Source organism: Maniola jurtina, chromosome 22, assembly GCF_905333055.1.
Source record: "Maniola jurtina chromosome 22, ilManJurt1.1, whole genome shotgun sequence".
NCBI lineage: Eukaryota > Metazoa > Arthropoda > Insecta > Lepidoptera > Nymphalidae > Maniola > Maniola jurtina.
This window is the reverse complement of record NC_060050.1, coordinates 5,044,622-5,066,060: the sequence shown is the minus strand read 5'-3', so window position 1 is coordinate 5,066,060 and position 21,439 is coordinate 5,044,622. Positions and strand designations below refer to the sequence as shown.

Sequence of the window (21,439 nt, the reverse complement as noted above, 5' to 3'; positions counted from 1 at the left end):
GTCTCGTCTAGAAAGCTGACATATTTCACAGATAATAATAATAACCTTTATAATGTAAACCAGGAATAAGGCTTTTTAAATTCCCACGGTAGCGATCAGCGAAGTCGCGGGTGCTGGGTGATAAGTCCGAGTCAACTAATGAGCTAGATTGGACGTAAGTTGGAGAAGGAAGTTGGTCACGTCTGTCGAAATTTTATGGAGGATCGTGTTACACTGCCCTAAATCTCTTTGTTCTTTGATTCGAGTGTTCAAACTGTCTGGTGAATGGAATGGTGTTGGTAAACATTATCGGAATTATTTGCAGCTCTTGTGTTATAAATGATAGACTTGTCTCAATAGCTATGTATGCAATGTACCTATTACGTGTAAAACGCATTGCTCAATGCAAAATAAATCGTTCGGAGCCTTAAACCAGCCTTGTAGATACAACACCTTTAACAAGAGTCAAGACGTCTTCTTCGACATACCATTTTCTTAGTACACGTGTATTTTAAACCTATCCCTGTGTTCAGTATTTCTAGGAGTTTTACAGTCATAAGCTTTATGAAAAATCTAGATTATTACAAGGAGCACCGGTTAAAAAGCAGAATCTGAAGGGAAGTTATCTAAGTATGAACTCAACAGTTATTTATGACAATATCATTATCTATCTCGTAGTTGAATCAAAGCAGTGTTTCCAATTTTCCATGCACCTTTGTCATTATAAAATTGCAAGTATACTCATATGTAGCTTGGTAAGTAATAATTATATCATAATCTAGATTCAGAAAATGTGTCTCAAAATTAGCCAAAATGTACATATATCAAGGTAATTTAAGTAAGAAAAAAATAGAGCATAGAGTTACATGGCGTGTCCATCTCACTTGATTACCGTATACATTCTAAGTATTTCTGTAAAAGGTCCAATTTCATTTCCTTTACAGAAGTAATAAACTGAAAGAAACAAAACAGAATGCGATATAAAAGTTTTTTGAGATTATTCCGTATTGGTTTGGCGAATTTCTCTTTGTGTGGTTACAAAAGGAACTTGAGTGGAGGTAAAACTCCAATCATAAAATTCCAAGTCTGGAGTCTCGTGATTAAATTAGTTTAATCTCCACTTAAAGTTTTGAATTTGTTTCAAACAACAATATAGTATTGGCGTCACTCAGAAAAGCAGGTATTATTTAAATATTTTTATCGAATTATTGGAATGTCCTCTCCAAAACCAACACAAAAAAAACACAAGTTTAATGTGTAAGGTTATCCGAGAGTTTTAATCTAAACAAACTAATGCCAAAATAAATAATTTAATTAGAGCGTGATTGCTATCACAACATCTAATTATCAGTTCACAACCCAAATACCGAAAATATGCGATATCGCTCCGAATCTCAGAAGGAGACTGAACTAAAACCTTCGAAACACCCGTATTTATGCAAGTTCAATCTTGTTGGCCACCTAGCAACAGATTGTAGGTATGACATCGAATGAGCCAAATATCGATTTTATCAAACTACCTGCATTAGGTAAATTAATAATTTTATATTATTTTTGACAACTCAAATCAACTTTTTAAAAATAACCTTACAGTTGGGAGGGAAGAAAAGGAATAGGATTGGCATCGGAAAAAAGAAACAGTCAGTAATTATTGTATCTCATCTCGGCAAATAAAAGTTGTCAAGCCCGATATAATTTTCGATACACATTTCATCACGGCCGATCACCGGTTGTCGAATCGACCCTCGTTTCAATGGCGATTGATTACGATAGAAATGGTCAGTCGGTCGTAACAAGCCCCGGACAGTGTTTGGACACGCGCCGGGGCCGACAACGACAGATCGCGCCCGATTCGCGATAAGATGCTATCGAGCTGCGCACGCGCACACCGGTTCGGTCGCGCCGTGAAATTGAGACCGATTTATAGCCGCGCTTAATGGCTTTCTCGATTAATTGTCCTCTAAATTGTTGGAATTACAACACTATTAACGTTTTAGAACTGGTTAATAATGTATTGGCTTGGTGTTATCTGATAACACATATATCATCGTTCGGTAAATTTATGTCGTGTAAAGTAAAGCAAAGATTAAGTACCCATAGGTGCCTATTAGCATAATATGAATAAGTTAATGAAATACCTCATGCAATTAAATTCTATAGATAGATAAATAATAAAGAATCTACAAAATAGCTGTTGAGCATTTATCTCGATAGCTTACATGAGAATAATGCAACTATCTTTCAGTAAAAAAAAAGAACCAGTTTTTTTTTGACTTCTGGAAATTAATTATCTCCTTTACAATATTAGTTAATATACTTAGATAGAAGCAAACAAAAATCGGTAATGTGCTAGTCTGACACACGACGGGTTCCGTATCATCGTACTTATAAGAAATAAGTAACCCTTTTTAAACTTTTCTTTAATTTTCATAGCAGCCGTTTTGAAATTTTTATTATTTGTTGTTTTAGCGGCAATAAAAATACACATTCTGTGAAAACTTCAGCCCTCTACCTATTATGCCATCTATAAACGCCAGCGTGGTAGGCCGAAGCAAAAATGGTGTGATGAATTAAATTTTACAGTTACGTGGCCCGAAGAGGCACAGTAGGAAATGGAGGAAAAATCGGAAGGAAGCCTTTTCCCAGATATGGGACAGTACAGGATAACTTAGATTAGATAACCTATTATGGTTCACGAGATACAGACAGACCGACGGATAGACGGACGGACAGACAGACTGCGAAGGCTTACTAATAGGGTTATAATATAAGAATAGAAGAATAACATAGATGGCGTAGAGGTGGGGAACTTTCATCTCATAGGAGATAATAATAGACGGGCATTATCTACGAATATGTTAGAGTAAGTATAGAAGAAAGATTAAATCTATTTAAGGTATAGATAGATAAAAGATAGATGGGCTCGCGGATGCAGCTGCGCTAGAACAAAGCGAGCGCTCTCGTTCCCACAGCGTTTGCCGAGATGACTGATTGACGGAGTTCCCTTCTTTATGCCTGTATCATGCTTGTTACCAACGCGGCGATAATGGCTGTATAGTGTATATGTACTAGACTGAGGACTGAAAATTTGTATTTGAATGTTTAATATTCTTTATCATTGATTTTTGACCCCAACCCAAAAAGAGGGGTGTTATAAATTTGACGCGTGTATCTGTGTATCTGTCTGTGGCATCGTAGCGCCTAAACTAATGAACCGATTTTAATTTAGTTTTTTTTTTGTTTGAAAGGTGGCTTGATCGATAGTGTTCTTAGCTATAATCCAAGAAAATCGGTTCAGCCGTTTAAAAGTTATCAGCTCTTTTCTAGTTACTGTAACCTTCACTTGTCGGGGGTGTTATAAATTTTTAATTTACACTTATTTCGTATTATTGTAGGTTCCTTTTTAATTTTGACTAAATGTATTATTTTTCAATGTAATTTTGGTAATTTTAAGTGATTATTTTTGCATACTGTCTGCGGCAGTAGGTTGTTTTCAGCTTTAACTATTGTAAATTAACTCAAGTCTAGAAAGAAAACTACATCTCTCCAACTACTACCAAGAAGCTGAAATGTTTTCTCTCTAAGCTTGATTAATAACTCAACTTCGATGGCAAATTCCTCAAGAAAATGGTTTATATGATTACGGGCCAGGACGTCGTAAGGCAAACATTGTACAGTCGGCGCAGATGGCTGGAACAACCCATACACTATCCCGCTACAAGGCCGGCTCCCATAACGGAGACCGTGGCTAACCTATGGAAAGCTATCATTATGATTTGTTGACATCTCTCAGCCAAACTAGTGTTGTAAGGCCTGTTGTAGGATTCTGATTTACGCGAAACATGGCAGATTTTCGATAGGTTAAAAAAGTTTGTGATCCATACTAATATTATAAATGCGAAAGAGTGTCTGTCTGTCTTTCTGTCTGTCTGTCTGATAAATTTTCAGGGCCTAACCACTGAACCGATTTTAATGACTTGGGGTACATCCCGGGGAAGGACATAGGCTACTTTTTATCCCGGAAAATTAAAGAGTTCCTACAGGATTTAAAAAAAAACCAAATCCACGCGGACGAAGCCGCGGCCGGTGTGGACGAACGTCTATCGGTTGACGACGAAAACATAATACATAGAGTATGTGGTTATTTTAACGTTCTAAGGAAAGATGCGTCTATCTGTACTGAATGGATTTTATTTAAGTTATAGATTTTTAATAGATTGTCTTTCGGAGAATATTTGCATGGCCCTATAGTTAGATAAATACTAATTTAGGCAAGATAAGTATCTAGTGGTTATATTTATACATTCCATAATATTATATGTGTTGTTTGTGCGGTTTGGCGAATACAATTCAAATACAAAGTCCAGCATATACTTATAAGAAATAGAAAGTTGAATGTTATCATTTATTAGCATACAAAGTTAGCCTTTTTAGGCACTATCTTTTTAGGTTGTCCTTAATTTAGGATTTTCGTGAATGTAACACAAAATAATTTTGAATTAAATCTAGTAACATAGTTGCAATTCCTAATTTAGTAAAAGACAAATCCTATTTCCCACGTCTGTCCGATCTATAGGTATGGTCGTTACATGACAAAAAATATCGATAATTTTTATATTCAAAAATAATTCATAATAAGAGCTTTCGAGCACATTAATTTTAAACGAAATACTTCGATATTAGCTTTAGCCTATAGCTGTGAATAAAAAATATACCTAACTAGAGGATGCCCGCGACTTCGTCCGCGTGGATTTAGGTTTTTAAAGATCCCGTGGGAACTGTTTGATTTTCCGGGATGAAAAGTTGCCTATGTCAATAACAGGGACGCAAGCTACCTCGGCACCTTTCATACGAATCGATCAAGCGGATGAGTATTTAGGAATCCCGCGGGAACTGTTTGTTTTTCCGGGATAAAAAGTAGCCTATGTCCTTCCCCGGAATGTATCCTAAGTCTGTACAAAATTTCATTAAAATCGATTCAGTGGTTGAGCCGTGAAAGCGTAGCAGACAGACAGACAGACAGACAGAGAGACAGACAGACAGACAGACAGACACACTTTCGCATTAATAATATTAGTATGGATTAGAAAACAAATTACTTTACAAGTTAATAATATAATAATATGTATAAGTACCTATTCAAATTATTTATTTAAGTTAATGACATTAAATCATTTATTTATTTACTTAATAAACAACTTTATTCTCAGGCCTCTTCATATCATCATTATCTTCACGATCAACCCATTGCCGGCCCACTACTGAGCACGGGCTCTACTCTACTTTAACTTTTTATGTATTAAGATTTAAACATGTATTTCATTTTGAATTTTGTCGAATAACAGAACTGAGGCCAACACTAGCCATCGTCGGCTACCGTTCATAAAACGTGACCCCTTGCGAAAAGCGGCGCGCGTGACGATTCCGAAGCGTTCCGATAATGTTTTATCAAACAAATAGGGATCTTATTCCAAAAACCATAGAGTCTATTATATTTAGTTACAGAGCAATGGAACAGACAAAATTTTCAATAAAGGTCGCTCCCGTCCTTATTAGTCCTTATGACTAAGTAATGCATGTGAAAACAATAAACAATACAAGTTGCAGGTACTAATGGAATCTAGATTTGTTTACTAGCTGTATTAACATGGCTTATACCAGTAATTATTTGGTAGGTAGTTCATTATTCAAGCCACTCCTAAAACAGGCCATAACTATTTATGAAAATCTAAATATACAAAAAGAAAAGTTCTATACACTGACTGACTCATAAACGCACAGTCCAAATTCTTGGGACTAGAAAGCTGGAATTTTGCACAGTGCTCTTTATAATATACTTAGACTGTAGACAAGGAATAATGCCGAATTTTTCGAAATTCCTACGGGATAGGGAATAAAGAGATTTTACATTTTCGCCGAGTACTCAGATCTGCAGCGTTTCAACACTCTAATCTCACCCAGCTTAAACCTAGTCACTCTCAGGCCTCAGCCTAGAGTTCTGTACTCAAAATTTAGAATGTGTTCACTAATCACTATAAACACTCTTTAGAACTCTACATCTGAAGCTCAAGTTTATCAAAAATCCTCGTTGTTAAGGGTCGTGACCTCTTCCATTAATCACATAATGATAAGGGTATGATACTGCGGTGGGCTCTCAGGTTTCTCGTTTTAGAAAGAGACCTAATAATGATCATCAAAAAAGGTACATTGACATAGTATTTACTACTAGAAGATGCCCGCAACATCGTCCACATGGATTTAGGATGTTAAAAAGCTCGTGGGAACTCTTTGAGTTTCCGAGATATAAATAGCGTATGTCTGTCTCCAGGATGCAAGCTATTTCTTTTCCAAATTATTTCAAAATCCGTAAAAGGAATGGGCAGTGAAATCACATGACCACCCATATTATAAATGCGAAAGTGTGTTGGTTTATTGGTTTGTTGGAGTTAAATATCTGGAGAGTGACATAGAATACTTTTATAAAATCTAAACGCAGACGAAGTCGTGGGCATCAACTAGTTTAGAATGGATGTGTAGACGTTCCTCATTTATTCAATAGTGGTGTGAAATAGTATAACGAAGGTGGATGGTGAAGCCAATGAAATATTAGAGTAGAGCGAAATTTATACGTGATCTTTCTGTTTTGAGATTTATAAGCATCTGCTTGCAACATATCACTTTGGGAGCATCGCGGCTTATTTCAAGTCACGCAATTGATGGTGGGTTTAGGACTCTATACACCTCACTTAGATATAGTATGAGAGACAGCTGTAGTAATATCTAGACAAGTGACAGATCTAATAGTATGTAATCCCGTGGGAACTCTTTAATTTTCCGGGATAAAAAGTAGCCTATGTCCGTCCCCGGGACGTAAGCTAACTGTTTTCTAAATTTTATCAAAGTCGGTTAAACTGTTGCGCCGTGAAAAGCTAACAGACAGACAGACAGACACACTTTTGCATTTATAATATTAAGTATGGAATTTTATTCAAATAAACTTTTACAAGTGCTCTTGAATCGTCAAAATAATTTACTATCTGGTTCGGAATGCCGAAATATCGAGAAAAAGGGTAAAATCTAATGGCGGCGGTCTCTAGGTCTATTATATAACTTTTCAAGACTATCAGCGCAGATCTACGATCGTATTCACATTAGGGAAGAATACTCGCATCCAATTAACTGGAACGGTGCCTTTTCCTACTAATGATATAGGCAAATCGCAGAATTTGCGCTGACTGTCGATTTATTATCAGTTCGGTTGACTGTGAGAAATTTCTAACGATGAAGAATTATGGACAAACGAGACCCTTCCTTCCTGAGATGCTTTCGCCATCCCGTCGCGGATTTTTGTATTCATTTCAAACCTTCTCAGTATGCAGTTCTCTCTGATAAATCTTTAAAAAATGCAAGCCATATTTAATCATGACCAAAGTACGACAATAGTGCAACGGGTGGGGTTTGAACCGTCGAACTTTCAGATTTCAGTTCGCTCCTTTAACCGTAGAGCTATCGAGGCTTAAGAGGGCTCTCTCCGTCACTCGTTTCATACAATCGTAGTTCCAATTTCATTTGAATATTAAGCAACCAAAGTCCATGAAATTTTGTAGATATATTCTAGAAACTAATCTGTGGTGTTTTAAATTTTTCTAAAAATATGTAGTTTTAAAATTACAGGAGCTCAAAGATTTGTATGAAAATATTTTAAGAGCGCGTAACTTTGAAATCGAATATTTTAACAGAAATCTGGAAAACCACAGACATAGATATTAGTTTCTTGAATATGTCTGCAAAATTTCACGGACTTTGGTTGCTTAATATTCAAATGAAATTGGAACTACGATTGTATGAAGCGAGTGACGGAGAGAGCCCTGTTAAGACTTTTTCTTTATGGTATCTACCTATTAAATTGCAATTCATGACCAAATAATTCAACGTTACCTTTGGATTATTTTACTAATAAATGAGTCTTTCGTGAATTCATTTAAAATCTTTCCCGTGGGGCTTTCGAAATATCCGGCCTTATTCTTTGTCTACATTATAAAGAGAATCTCTGTGCAAAAATGTAAAAGTTAAGTTTTGGGCCGGACGTGGATGAGTCAGTAAGTCTGTCAGGACTTATGTTTTCAACCCCCGACCCAAAAAGAGGGGTGTTATAAGTTCGACGTGTGTATCTGTGTATCTGTCTGTGTCATCGTAGCTCCTAAACTAATGAACCGATTTTAATTTAGTTTTTTTTGTTTGAAAGGTGGCTTGATCGACAGTGCTATAATTAGCTATAATCCAATAAAATCCGTTCAGCCGTTTGAAAGTTATCAGCTCTTTTCTAGTTACTATAACCTTCACTAACTGTCGGGGGTGTTATAGATTTTTAATTTACAATTGTTACCTATTGATGATAGACGCCCTGAACTAGGGTCACTAACTGCTGTAGATAGTTTTAATTGGGGTTTTCAGTTTAGGCTATTCTTTTAGACAACGTCGTTGGCGTCCATACATGCGCTAATTTGTGTCGCAACGTTCAGTATATTGGCCCTTGGTATTCTGTCAATTATCGGCTTGTTAGCCTCTGATCGATCCTCGTGGCACGCTACGGTGGCGTCGTAACTCACTTGAGTTAATGTGTCAGCCGCGAGGTCAATGGGCGGCCCAGATTGCGCTATTCACTTATCATTTAAAGCTTAGATTAATTGAACTGTGCCTTTTCTTTGTTGAGATTTCGTGAGAGAGACAGTAAGCTTTTTTAGCAAGTGCTCTTAGATCATCAATTATCATGACCCATCGCCGGCTCTCTACAGAGTACGGGTCTCTTCTCAGAGTGAGAAGGGTGGCTTTATTTAATTATCACAAAGAAATAATTTATTTTTGACATACCCAGGCAACATGCCTTCATTATCTCTGAATGAAGCTTAGCAGCAAAAGGGAAGAATATATTAAGAAGGACACGAAGAAGATCTAAAGTTCAGAATTTAATTGTAGTAGCAGTAACAGGTCCAGTGTCTACTGTCTACGGAAGAAGACCTGTCTCTAAGAGAAAGTCAATCAGAAGAAATCCCCCACCAACCACCGTATTGGATATAACGTTGAATACAATCTGCATTCTAGGAAAAAGTAAGCACAACACCTACAATTTAATGAGGGCAATTTTTAGTTCTTAAATAGGTACCTTGTGTTTCAGAAATGAAAGATCCCTTACTGGCACCGTTCTTCTGCTGACTTTCAATTCACTCTGCAGCACTTCCATGGTGCTGATGTCTTGAAAGCCGTGCTGTTCGAGCGCCAAACATGTTCGCTGCACTTGTTCTATACATGGCGAGAATGAGCAGAAGCGACCTCCTGTAAGCAAGAAAAACAATTTTACAGAGTCTGTTAATAAAACGTTTCCACCGCCTATCAACAATTTGATCAAATCCTGAGTCCTGTTTCATCATCATGATCAATCCATCGGCAACCCACTACTAAGTACGGGTTTCCTTTCATAATGAGAAGGGTTTGTCCATAATCCACCACGCTGGCCAAGTGCGGAATGGCAGACTTCACACAACTTTGCAAACATTATGGAGAACTCTTAAGCATGAAGGTTAACTCACAACGTTTTCCTTCACCATTAAATCAAAAGTTATTTAATTGCATAAAACGCACATAACACCGAAAAGTTAGAGTTGCGTGCCCAGAATCGAACCCTCGACCTCCGAAATAGGAGGCGAGCATTTTAACCACTAAACTAGCACCGCATTCCGAACCAGTGGTAAATAATTTTGACGATTCCAAAGCACTTCTAAAAATTTACTTGAATAAAAATATATTCTATTCTTTACTATTCATGATTTCTGTTAGGATTCGTAAAAGGGTCTGGACTTCTTCTAGCTAGTCAGTATGCTTCAGCTGTGATAGTACCAACTGATACAGCTAGGTACCGGAATACAGGGTTTCGTAAGTAACGATTCGTAAGTAAGTAACAATAAAGAAACTCTTGAGAAGTAAGATTTTCTTGAAAAAACATTTCCTAAATTAATCCATTACCGAAGTAGGTATGTATTGAAATTTCTAAACTGCATACTATAAAATAACATTGTCAGTAAGTATAGTTTTCTCGTCAGATGCAGTCAAGTCTTGTAACGGTGTTTTACAAGGAGGGCGATTGAACTCGATAAAAAACAAAGGCTCATCCTCAAACCCTATGTCCGACAACTAAATAGAAAAAGAGCACCGACAGCTGTTTTCCCTACTTGATAGACCAGGGTCTCGATAAAGCTTGAAACATACACAACGTGCGTTGTGTATGTAAAAACAGCCCATCACGGTTCCAAGAAGTTATAAGAATATATGGAAAAATTCAGTCTGTACACATGCAGTTTCAAGCCGTCGCGTCGGATCGCGCAGTTGGTGATATGCTTCATTTATTTATTAGTTTTTATTTACAAAACTTACATCTAGCCTTACAGAATAGTTCTTAATTTGCTAGTCTAAAACATAGACACGTCTTAAAAAATCTTTATATTATGGTTCGCGTTCAGTGTAGCGTTTGTTATATTCTGAGAGGCCATCACGCCACGGGTTGTGTTTGTTTCTGGTTTTGAGCGGTTTCTGATAAGCGGTTTTTACGCGTATAAACTTTATTTTGTACGCTTGTATAAGAACGTATTACGCTTATATAAGCTCGTATACGTGCAAGCCATTTTTTTGTCGGACTTCATAATGCTAGTTGATACTGACTCGTGATTCGAGAGAACACGCCGGAATTAGTGCGTGCTTGTGCGTTCGATTTATTGAATGACAAAATGTACGCGTGTATGCGCATATGCAAAAACGAGCGTTATACGCGCAGGAAAAACGCTAGTCTGAAACCGCCCTGACGGACCGAATATTTTATGATGATACAGTTTAGAAATTTTTACAAGCCAACGTTGTCCGAAACACATCTTTAACATGCCGCCGGTTCTTATCCGTCAAATCTTATCGACCAATAAGGACAGCGGACGTCACTCAGTCTGCCAATCAGAGTCGCCGACGCGGGCGCTGCACCGCGGGGGGCGATTTTCAAATTGTTTCCATTTTAAAATGTGTATCGCGTGCCCCGATGATATAATGCGCTTTGTAGCGGTATATTAGCATAATGCGGCCGGCTCGGGGAGGTAATGAAGCCATTACAGGGGATCTCATGCGCATAGGTGGCGAAATATGTAATATGTTATCTTAATGCATCGCGAGTCACGTAGACTCGTGTGGATCAAGCTAAGACGCTCGGTTTCTTCTTGGGAGCGACACAGCTTCACTATTACGGTTAAAGCTGCAATAGTGAATATTCTATCTATTTGACAAAATTGTCACAGATGTTCGAAACGATTCATACAAACCTGGATTTTCCTTTTTTGCTATTTTTGATTGAGACCACTATAATTAGCTCAATAATAATGTCAATGCAACATGCCAATAGAATAGAATAGAATTATAACATACCTGAAAGACGCAGCACGAAATTCGGTGGTATATTGGTACCTACCTATCTATTAAATTTTTATTGCAGTAAGATTAGTCCGAAAACTTCGTACGGGACCCTCTTAGTACTTAGATGACTATCCTATGTCAATGTCAGAAACCTCAAAAAACATTGTGAAGCCCCATAATAAGCCCTCGTCTCGGGATATTTTTTTGGATACGAGCACTATGCCTACGTGGGGGGTGTATCTACCTAAGTTCTAGGCCCTATCCCCGGTAAGAAAAGATGCCCCCTGCGATGTAAGTAATAACTTTACAGAACTATAGTTTGCTTTACAGAAAGTTTTTGCTGTAGATATTGTAGGCCCTTTGAGCAATAGACTGGCCGCGTGTAATTTGGGAAACGTCAGTTCACATAATTGCTTGGTGCTGATGTCCTCGCTTATCCGTCAACTAGGCGGCATTCCTGTCCTGTGACCTACTCTCGAGCAACTACCGAACACCGGTGAATGACTAACGGCCATTGTTTATTGTTTAATCCTCGATTAGATTTAGTTAACTTTGAACTGTTACCAATGTCGCTGATGATTCACTATTTGGTATCTTGAGTAGTTTCAATCCGGTGTTTGACAACCAGTCAAATCAGTATCTTTTTATCAAACGTCCAAACTTAGTAGATATGCGAGCTTCTATGAATTACTAGCATGTGACGTCACAATGATTTGGCATGCTTTTTTAGTTATTACACCTAAAAATCTCAAAGTATGTGGATTTTAAGTTTTCGGAAGACTCTTTATTTAATAATCACTGAGAAATAATTTATTTTTGACATAGGCAAATACCGTACTTATTGTGCGATGATAATGTTTTTCTTTTTAAATTCTTCAGATACGAACTGTTCAGAGTAATCTACCAATTTCACTATTTCATAAACAGTTTAAGTTATAAGTATCGTTTCTTATTGGTTCTTCTTCATAAGAAGGGCAGTGTGCATAGTTTCGTTAATAGCCTAAATAAAAAAAGGTAGACAAGGTATGTATATTGCATGCTAACTTGAAACCTAGGTACTTAAGTACCTATAAGCTCTACAGTTTAAATTCGCTTCTACCAGTTTGCAATAAGTAGGTATTCTAGTTTAATAGATAGGACAGGGACACGTCTGTTTGAGTTCGAATTATAAAATTTCGATGGCTCACTCTGACTGTAGGATATCAGCTTGTTCTCCTTTTCTTTGCACCTAACGATATTTACAAGGAACCAAAAGCATGATTTGCTCTCACCCGCTGAAACAGACGAATCCGTATCGTGCGACTGCAACATGCGATATGCACCGCCCGCCCTCCCACTGCTAAACAACTTTTAACTTTATTGTTAAATTTTTGAAAAACATGATTTAGTATTATCAATAATTGTTCTGAAAACATTTTCCAATCAACAGAAGCACTTGTGCCAGTACAGATATAATAGGAACGTACAAAATGAAATGATTCACTTTGATAAATACAGTTATTTCGTATAGGAATACCCACTTTAGTAAATTAAAACTCTCCGCTTTCTAAGCTGTACGTAATCGAAACCTATCCATTGTTAACCATGGTTTGGAGCTAACTCTATTTAGCCACAACAATGGCCGATGAACCATATAGATAAAACGAGTCTTTTATCAATTAAATAACGTAATTTTCAAGCATGAAAGTTGCTTTGGTACCTACCTACGATAGAGTTATAATTTTGAGAGAATGATATCATCACATAGCTATCTCTATTGAGTTATATAGACCTAACAAGTGTAAATTAAAACTTTGTAACACCCCCGAAGGCTACAGTAACTAGAAAAGAGCTGATAACTTTCAAACGGCTGAACCGATTTTCTGGGATTATAGCTAAGAACACTCTCGTCTAGCCACCTTTCAAACAAAAAAAACTAAATTAAAATCAGTTCGTTAGTTTAGGAGCTACGATGCCATATAGACAGATACACAGATATACAAATACACAGTAAAACACGTCAAACTTATAACACCCCTCTTTTTGGGTCGGGGGTTAAAAAGCATATTTAACGCATCAGGTCAAAGTAAGTATTACCTATATTTATTGAACAGCTATTTTGTCAATACCATTACCAACTACGCTGATTAACCGACATTATTTTAAAAATGCCTCAGTCGAGATGTAGATGGGCATTTGGCAAAGCATGACTAAAGGATCACAGGTTTTTATCAATGGATTGGATCACTACTTGAATGAAGACCACGAACGCAGACACGTTTTTGATAGACGTGTATGCACCGTGAAGATCCTGAAAATCCTGATCGACAAGCGAACCATAAGCTTTCAGCAGTTTGACGAGGGATAGTTTTTAAGGAATTTTGTGTGTACTTATATAAAAAAAAGTAAATTTTACGGGTGTTTTACTCCCGGTTCGTCGGCTCATAAAACATGTGACACACATATAAAATACCAGTGTAAGAAGCTTAGCTGGTGTTTTACAATATCCTTGGTCTTATTATGGAACCCTAAAAATGTGTTATAGTGCAAACAAACATATGACAGCACAATCCCCAATGCCCCGTATAGTTTACATTGAATTACCGTGCAGTTTATAGGTGGTATTCTATAATAGTGGTGCCCTGCGGCGGGGGCGGCGACGACGCATGCGCGGCCACCCCGGCGAACGCCCCTCAGCGTACCAACTCAGGTATGCTCTATGCATATTGCCCCGTAAAAACTGAATAATTGCACATTTGTTCCTGTGTTTGTTTTGAATTGCAGGCTTCGTTCATTGTGTAACTTCACGAAAGGAAAACTAAGCTGAAGAATATTTCTTTCATTCAACGACAAGTAGGTAAGTCCTTTACTAAAATCTCACCCGGTAGTAAGAGATGATGCAGTTTAAAATGGAAACATGGAAGTTTTAATACCGGCATCGTATCGTATTGCTAAATCACTTGGCAACCTGAAGCCCTTTATTGCCTTCAATTCTTCCTTCCAACACTAATACATCAACAATAAATGCAGGGTTGCAGAACAGCAATTACACTTATTCAAAACAATACCATTTAACAACTATAACATAATACATTAACAATAACTAAAAAGATCGAGTATCGAAATAATTATTTTTTCAATCGGATCATCGAAAGAACAATGCTGGTATACGGTACTAAATGACCTCGTTATGTGTACAATGCACCAAATATGTTTCAAACTAGGCGTACCTACATAATCCGTATTACAATCACATAAAGGTTATATTAATCTAGATGATAACATTTTGTGGTTGGGTGTATACAGGGCTCACATGTGATTTCACCGCCAGTTTATCTTAGCTAATACATCAATAGATTGTCCACTATTGTTAGTGACGAGACTCGAGCCTTTTGTGATATATGTTAGTTCTCTGAGCACTAAGTTGACGTTTAGAAGTGTTGTCTATCTTTTTTATCGATGATAGCTTTTATATCTCTAGGTACGATGTCTTCTTTTTTGCAAAGCTTGGTAGGTATCTACCATCAGCGCACACGCAGGGTGTAACCAGAACGCAAGCAAAAACGAAGACAGGTGGAAGATTACTGATAAGTGATAAGATACCTACCAAAAAAAAAAAAATATATAAAAAGCCTGTGTTTTTTAAAAGTTCACAATATATAATATATTGCAAATAAAACATCTGGTTGACGCTAGAGGTCGATAAACGTTCCGTAAGTAGGTAACTAGAGAAGTCAGTGCTGTGTCGTAGATGGGGCATTGACCTGAGTTTTGCACGCTATACAATGCGGGTTTGAAAAACACTAAATCACGAAAACTACAAGATAAGGCAAATGGTTATTGGCATTAGATTGTGTCAAGGTAGAATAGTCATAACGCTAAGTTTTTGCTAGCGTTCTGCTGTTTACACCCTGTATAATATGTAGTTCCAACATATGACGCTCACTGCTGCTATCAGCGTCAAAATGGCGAAAATCAAGTGGCTTTAAAAGCAGGTCAGCAATCGCAGATCCAGCGTAATTGTAGAGGTCAGTGAAACCAATGCTCAACTTTGTGTCCTACAAATTTACATACATTAAAAAAGTCTGAGCCTTAGGTAGTTCACCTTAGGCCGATATCTACCAAAGCGGATATGTGTTTAGCAAACCAATTAAATGATTTGGAAGACATCTCCGCTTACTAGATTTTTCGCAATTTAGACTTGTCAAAACTTACCAGGAGCACTAGCATAACACTTTTTGTGATGTAATTCTTCTTAAACTGTTGCAACTTTTACTGTTTACGCAACTAGGATTATACTCCTGCATCTAAGACCTATGTGACCTGCGTTAGTTCCAATCGAGAATCACAATAATCTAATACATTTCTGCGTACTTAACCCGTTAACATCGGTCTGTCAATGCCTTCCCTGAATAATGAACTAAAATACCTCGATGCGGCTGAAGTAAAATATGGAAAATATTTGAAGAAAGTCAAGTTATTCTGTTGCGAAACTTTGACTTCAGTTTTTTCCCGTATCCATTCTATATTATACATCGTCTATGTGTAAATAAATGAATATTGTTCTAGTTCCTAGAATTTTCCTGATATTATGTAACTAAAGCTATGCACTCGGTAGGCATTGAAGTAACTTGAAGTACTTATTTATATTTTGATATCCGGTATGCTAAGACGAAGCCAACAAGACAAATACCTACTTACAACACGTTTGCCAAAATCTGATGAGTAAGTAATAAATTCTGCCAAGTGATTAAATGTTTTGATACAATTTTTACAGACATCTTTATTTGTTTGTCCATTAGTTTGTGTAGTTTAGAAAAAAGATTGTATTAATTTGATTTCAATGTTATATAACCATGTATAGTTTTTTTTTTAAATATATGGGCGCGACTCTATAGGCGCCGTAATATAATCTCTCCAAGATAATATTTTCCAAATCATAAGGAAACTAACCTACACTTACTCAGACAATTCATCGAACGAGGATAACAATTCGCCGAAGCGCACACCCGGACCCATATTGATGAGAGCCGGCTGATTTCCAGAAATAAATAGCTCCGTATTTATAAAGTTTAAAAGCACCGAGAGATCTCGCTCACCGATCGCCGTACATTCTTGTATCACTTGTAACTTGTAAAATACTTTATTGCCCTGTAGTAAGCATGGTAGAGATTGGTCATTGATTTAATATCACACATTTTGATAAAAAAATTAAAAAATTAACGTGATAAAGCTACTTTTAAGAAGTGGTATAAAATGTCCAGTTAATTACATTCTGGTATATCTGGTATTCTGGTTATTTCATAAATAACATCATACAGAAAAAGATTGATAGATTGAACACAATGATTCAGAAACAGCTGCATCACAACCATTAACACTCTTAATGGTTGTGATTGGCTAAATTTATGGTAATCCTGTTGCAGCAATGTATTTATTGTAGCCAATAGTGAGCTAGGGTCAGCCAATCAGGGGTGATTGCGACACTGTAGCTGTCAAACTTTGGCAGTAGGCCCCAGGTAAATGTCAAGGTGCATTAGTATTTTTTGTAAAATGTCGAGAAGAAAATAGATTTAGAGCTTGTTCTTAGTACTAGTTAGCTTGCTCTTAGTAGTAGTTGTGTTGTAGGAAATCATTTATCTATGAAGAAGTATAGAGTATAACTATTTCTGATTTGTTTCTACGTGTGGTTTTTCCTAAGTTGTTATAAAACACAGGATCTCGAAAGTGACCGCTTTTTAACACAGGACAATGACGACGAAGGAGAACTGAGAACGTAGTGGCAGTTAATGATTGAAACATTGCCAAATATAACAAAGAAATTGCCAATTTTCTACAATTTCATTATAATAATGAGCTCAGGCTACGGAAGAACTTAGATTTTTGTTGTGGGCGAGTAAGACAGGACTATAATGTGGGACTCCTTTTTGTGTTTATAGCAGCGCCTCCCCGTTAGCATTATCTGTATCGGTGCGCTATGGAGCTATCGCGCGCGCCTACCACCATCTGCTTGCCCTTTACAAACGGCGGGTACACACTAAACGACTTTCTACTACCATACAAATACGTTACTAGTCTAATATTATGAGTGCCATCCCTTAAAATAATGCTCACGTTTCTTGTTCTTTATAGACTGCGAAACACATAATTATTTTTCTTTTTACTGTTGTATACCGGATGTGAAGTCTGAAAGAATATTGATAAGGTGCGACTTTGCGACTTTTGTTTATGTTTTGATACAAATTCACAAATTCAGCAAGTTTTTCATGGGGATTCTGGGAATGAACTGGCAATTTTCGTGAAGAGAAATAGCCCGACGTTAAGGTTTGGTGTCCAGCTAAGCGGAGAGGAGAGAGATTTGTACAGTCAACCAGTCAGGTTTTTACAAGATGACGTGATAAGTTTGTCGCGTCATTTGTCGACTGAACACATCTCTCCTCTCCGTTTAGGTTGAAAACGGGCCTAAATTGAGTGCTGATTTATGATGTTCAGCACTGTATTGACCGACTTAAGCCGTGGTACACTGGGAATCAGCCTAAAACTTTATAGGACGAGGCAGTAGGTATGTCTGGAAGGACGAAAGAATATGTAGGAGGACGAATTGTACGAGTATGGACGAAGAAGCGAAAGGAATCGCGTAGTGTGAACCAGTCGCTTGCTAATGATACACTGATTAACAATATTCGGGACAGATAGTGGTGAGTTACTCGCGGGGGCGGGGACCGATGTTAGATTGCGCGCGCCGATTTATGCCGTACCTCGCTGTATTAACCGATATCGCGCACTAAATATCCCATTATTATATGCGAAACAAATAATGCGCTTTAGCGAGGGGTTATAATTCCTTTTATTTATCGTTGGGAATGCTATTTAAAAGGATTTATGGGGTTAGACGTACTTACAAGGTTAAGTAATATAAAGTTTAATCACTGATATAATTTGCGGTTGCCAAAGTGTTTTTCATAGCAAGTTGTAGGTAGCTAAGTTACAAAGGATTTATCCAGTCAGTAAACCTACCTAAGGTCCTTGCGTAATTGTTCAGGTAAACATGATAACATGACACCATATAAAACTTATGTAAGTAAGTAAAATGACAGATTTACCTCAACGCCGATGTATGTTTGTTAACTTGAAAAAAATCTCTGGTAGGTATATACCTTTTCGTTTATTACAAGGGACTAGATGTATGATGCCCCTGAATTCATACGCATGGATTTAGGTCTTTAAAAATATTATTATGTGAAGAGCAACCAGGAACAACTGAATTTCATGCTTTTTACTAGACTGCGGCGAAGCCAAAAAACAATCCTTATTAGTGATAGAGTCAATCAAGGGATCATCATTTTCATCACGAAGTTTTAAGACAGGTTAAAACCTAAGTTGTAAGGTTTAAGTTACCCAAAATTATTTACTGTTCCTTCGTTACACGAAGGGTTAGGTACTTATGAGCATTTCTTATTTTAGGACCAAGTTTAAATCGGCAAATTCAATCGCTTTTTAAAAAGATCCTTACAATGTTGCAAGATTTTGATTTAGGCGTTCTTAAGCGGAGTTTGATAATTTTTAGGGTTCCGTACCCGAAGAGTGCCAAGTGGGCCTTATCACTATAAGCCTCCGCTGTCCATCCGTCCGTTTATCAGTGGGCTGTAACTCCTGAACCGTAATAGGCAGAGAGTTGAAATTTTCACAAAATGTGTATTGCCGCTATAACAACAAAAATAAAAATCTCAAAATGGCTGCAATAAAAAAAAAAATCAAGTGTTATTTCTTGTATGATGGTACGGGACCCTTTGTATGCGAGTCCAACTCGCACATGGCCATTTTTTTAAATTCAATATAACGATAATTATGTAGCGCTCGCGCTGATGTTATATCGGCCATATCACGGGTGTCTCCTTTGTTAAAACAGAATAAACCCAATTTATAAATTCGTCTGCGACACGAGCGTCATTAATTATGTTGCTGGTTGGGTGGCTGAGAAAAACTTACTTCACTCATTTCGCTATCATTACAATCGCTTGCCGTCCCTTTTTTACTTACACTAAAATGCGAAAATTTAACTGGAAACAACACGCATGTGACTCAGGTATCTCTTAAAGAAAATACACCTGTATACTCTGTGGTATAGATTTCAATTTTCATTGTATATTTATGTGAGTTCAGACGTTTTCGCTTGAGCACCATTGCAGGTCATCTCGCTCATAGGTTTTGTTGGCGAGCCTCCCCAGCTTTAATGGTGTTATCTTGCCCCTCGGACGCAGCACCTCTCCAGTATATTTCTTTATCTTGTCTCTGCTGGCGGTTCCCAGTTTGTTTTTTATTCATTTGCTAATTTCGAAAATGAGAAGGCCCTGGTGCGATCACATCGCCATTGATCGTAGATTTAGGCTCGAGCATTAATAAAATTAACGAATGCTCTTTAAATTAATTGAACGCGTCTCTTGGAAGTCGGTTATCACGGATCAGTGATTATACCGGCTATTTACCCGGGACCCTTGAGTGTATTGAGTGGAATAGATCAATATCGAAACTATTATACTTTGAGAACCAGTCTCATTAGCTACAACATATCGCTTGTGCAGTAATTGATAAACTATCCAAAGAAACCATGTACGATACGTATGATACTATTGATACTTCCTCTTCACATCTTAGCAATAAGCCATAAGTAGACAAAGCGAAAATATGGTGATATATAATACATCATTTAGCATCCAATACTCAATAGGTAAGAAGAAAAATATGGAAACACGTTGTTCGGAACAAGTTTGGAAATAATATCATTAAATAAAAACATGCTCAGTATATTGGTTTTTATACGTAGATTACATTTCTTCCGACTCGCTGAACCAATTTTGACAAAATCACAGATTCAGTTTTTCACAAAAATTGAATCTAATAAAAAAAAACTTTTCACTAGATTTAAATACACAAACATAAACTAATGGCCAAATAGAAATTATTGTAAATCCAGACTCTCGAGCCTGTATGCACTCCTAAATTGACAAGAATGATGGGCGAAACAATGCAGTACGTTACCGACGAAATAAAACGTGATTCTACAAAGTAATTTAACAGTAAAAGTGATATACGCGAAAACTAAGTCACGATACTGCGCATAGGTCCTGACACTCAAAAATCTTCGTCACGAAACCTTAACGAAGCACTAGTCAGATTTAGTTTGGAAGCTTAGAAACTTGGTAAACAAAACAGTTAGACGAAAATGACAGTTAATCTTCTTTGGGAGGCTAGAACCCAGAGTCGTGTAAAATGTACAACCAGTTTGAAAAAATCTTCTTTGTTAACGGCGTTTAGGTCATATTACATTCGTAGTCTAAAGTATCATCACTCGCCTTCAAAACCGATGGATACCATTCGTAAAATTCAGATTTTTTTGTTTATATGACACTAGCGACCCGCCCCGGTTTGGCGCGGGAGATGAACAATTCCATTGTTCGTTGTTTTCCTGTAATTTTAACCATTTAGGCAACGCATTAAACGCCGTCTGACGTCATATGAAGAACAAAAGAAGGTACCTACTATGCATATTTTTTGTTTCTAAAACTTTCAAAACATAAATTCGCACATTTTCACACCGATTAAATTATTGAACGATATTGCGTCGAAGAATAATTATGTTAGGGCAAACATTTGATAGTTACCTTTAGCACTTTGGATAATTAATCTTGTACCTTAGGTGTTTCTAGTTGCCCTAAATGGGATGAGAAAATATGGTAGGAGAAAGTGAGAACTTGTAATTTATCACAGCTCTGTTAGGTACAACAAGTGAGTCTATTTTGTTATCTAAGCTTAAAATTAAACTTTATTCTTAAGTCAGCTGTCAAGTGTCATTTTAAAATGTCCAAGTCTATACTTTAGAGGTACTTATAGGTTTATTTTCACATTATTACGTTATCAGAGTTAGATATCCGTATTTTAGCGATTAGTAATCAATGGTAAAACGTAGTGACACAGTATAAATTACACGCAAACGAAGTTTTACATGGAGTTGGAGTATTCACAAAATGGAACACGA

At 37.1% G+C, this 21,439-nt stretch overlaps 1 protein-coding gene across 2 annotated transcripts in view; it reads right to left on the bottom strand.

Annotated features, from left to right (window-relative positions):
- LOC123876836 (tRNA (adenine(58)-N(1))-methyltransferase catalytic subunit TRMT61A) overlaps positions 1 to 21,439 on the bottom strand; it is a 73,872-nt gene that overhangs the window by 25,234 nt on the left and 27,199 nt on the right. For both annotated transcript variants that reach the window (XM_045923210.1, XM_045923209.1), the window contains exon 5: positions 9,143 to 9,312. In XM_045923210.1, coding sequence (XP_045779166.1) covers positions 9,143 to 9,312 — 170 coding nt within the window. The remainder of the gene's footprint in view (positions 1 to 9,142; positions 9,313 to 21,439) is intronic.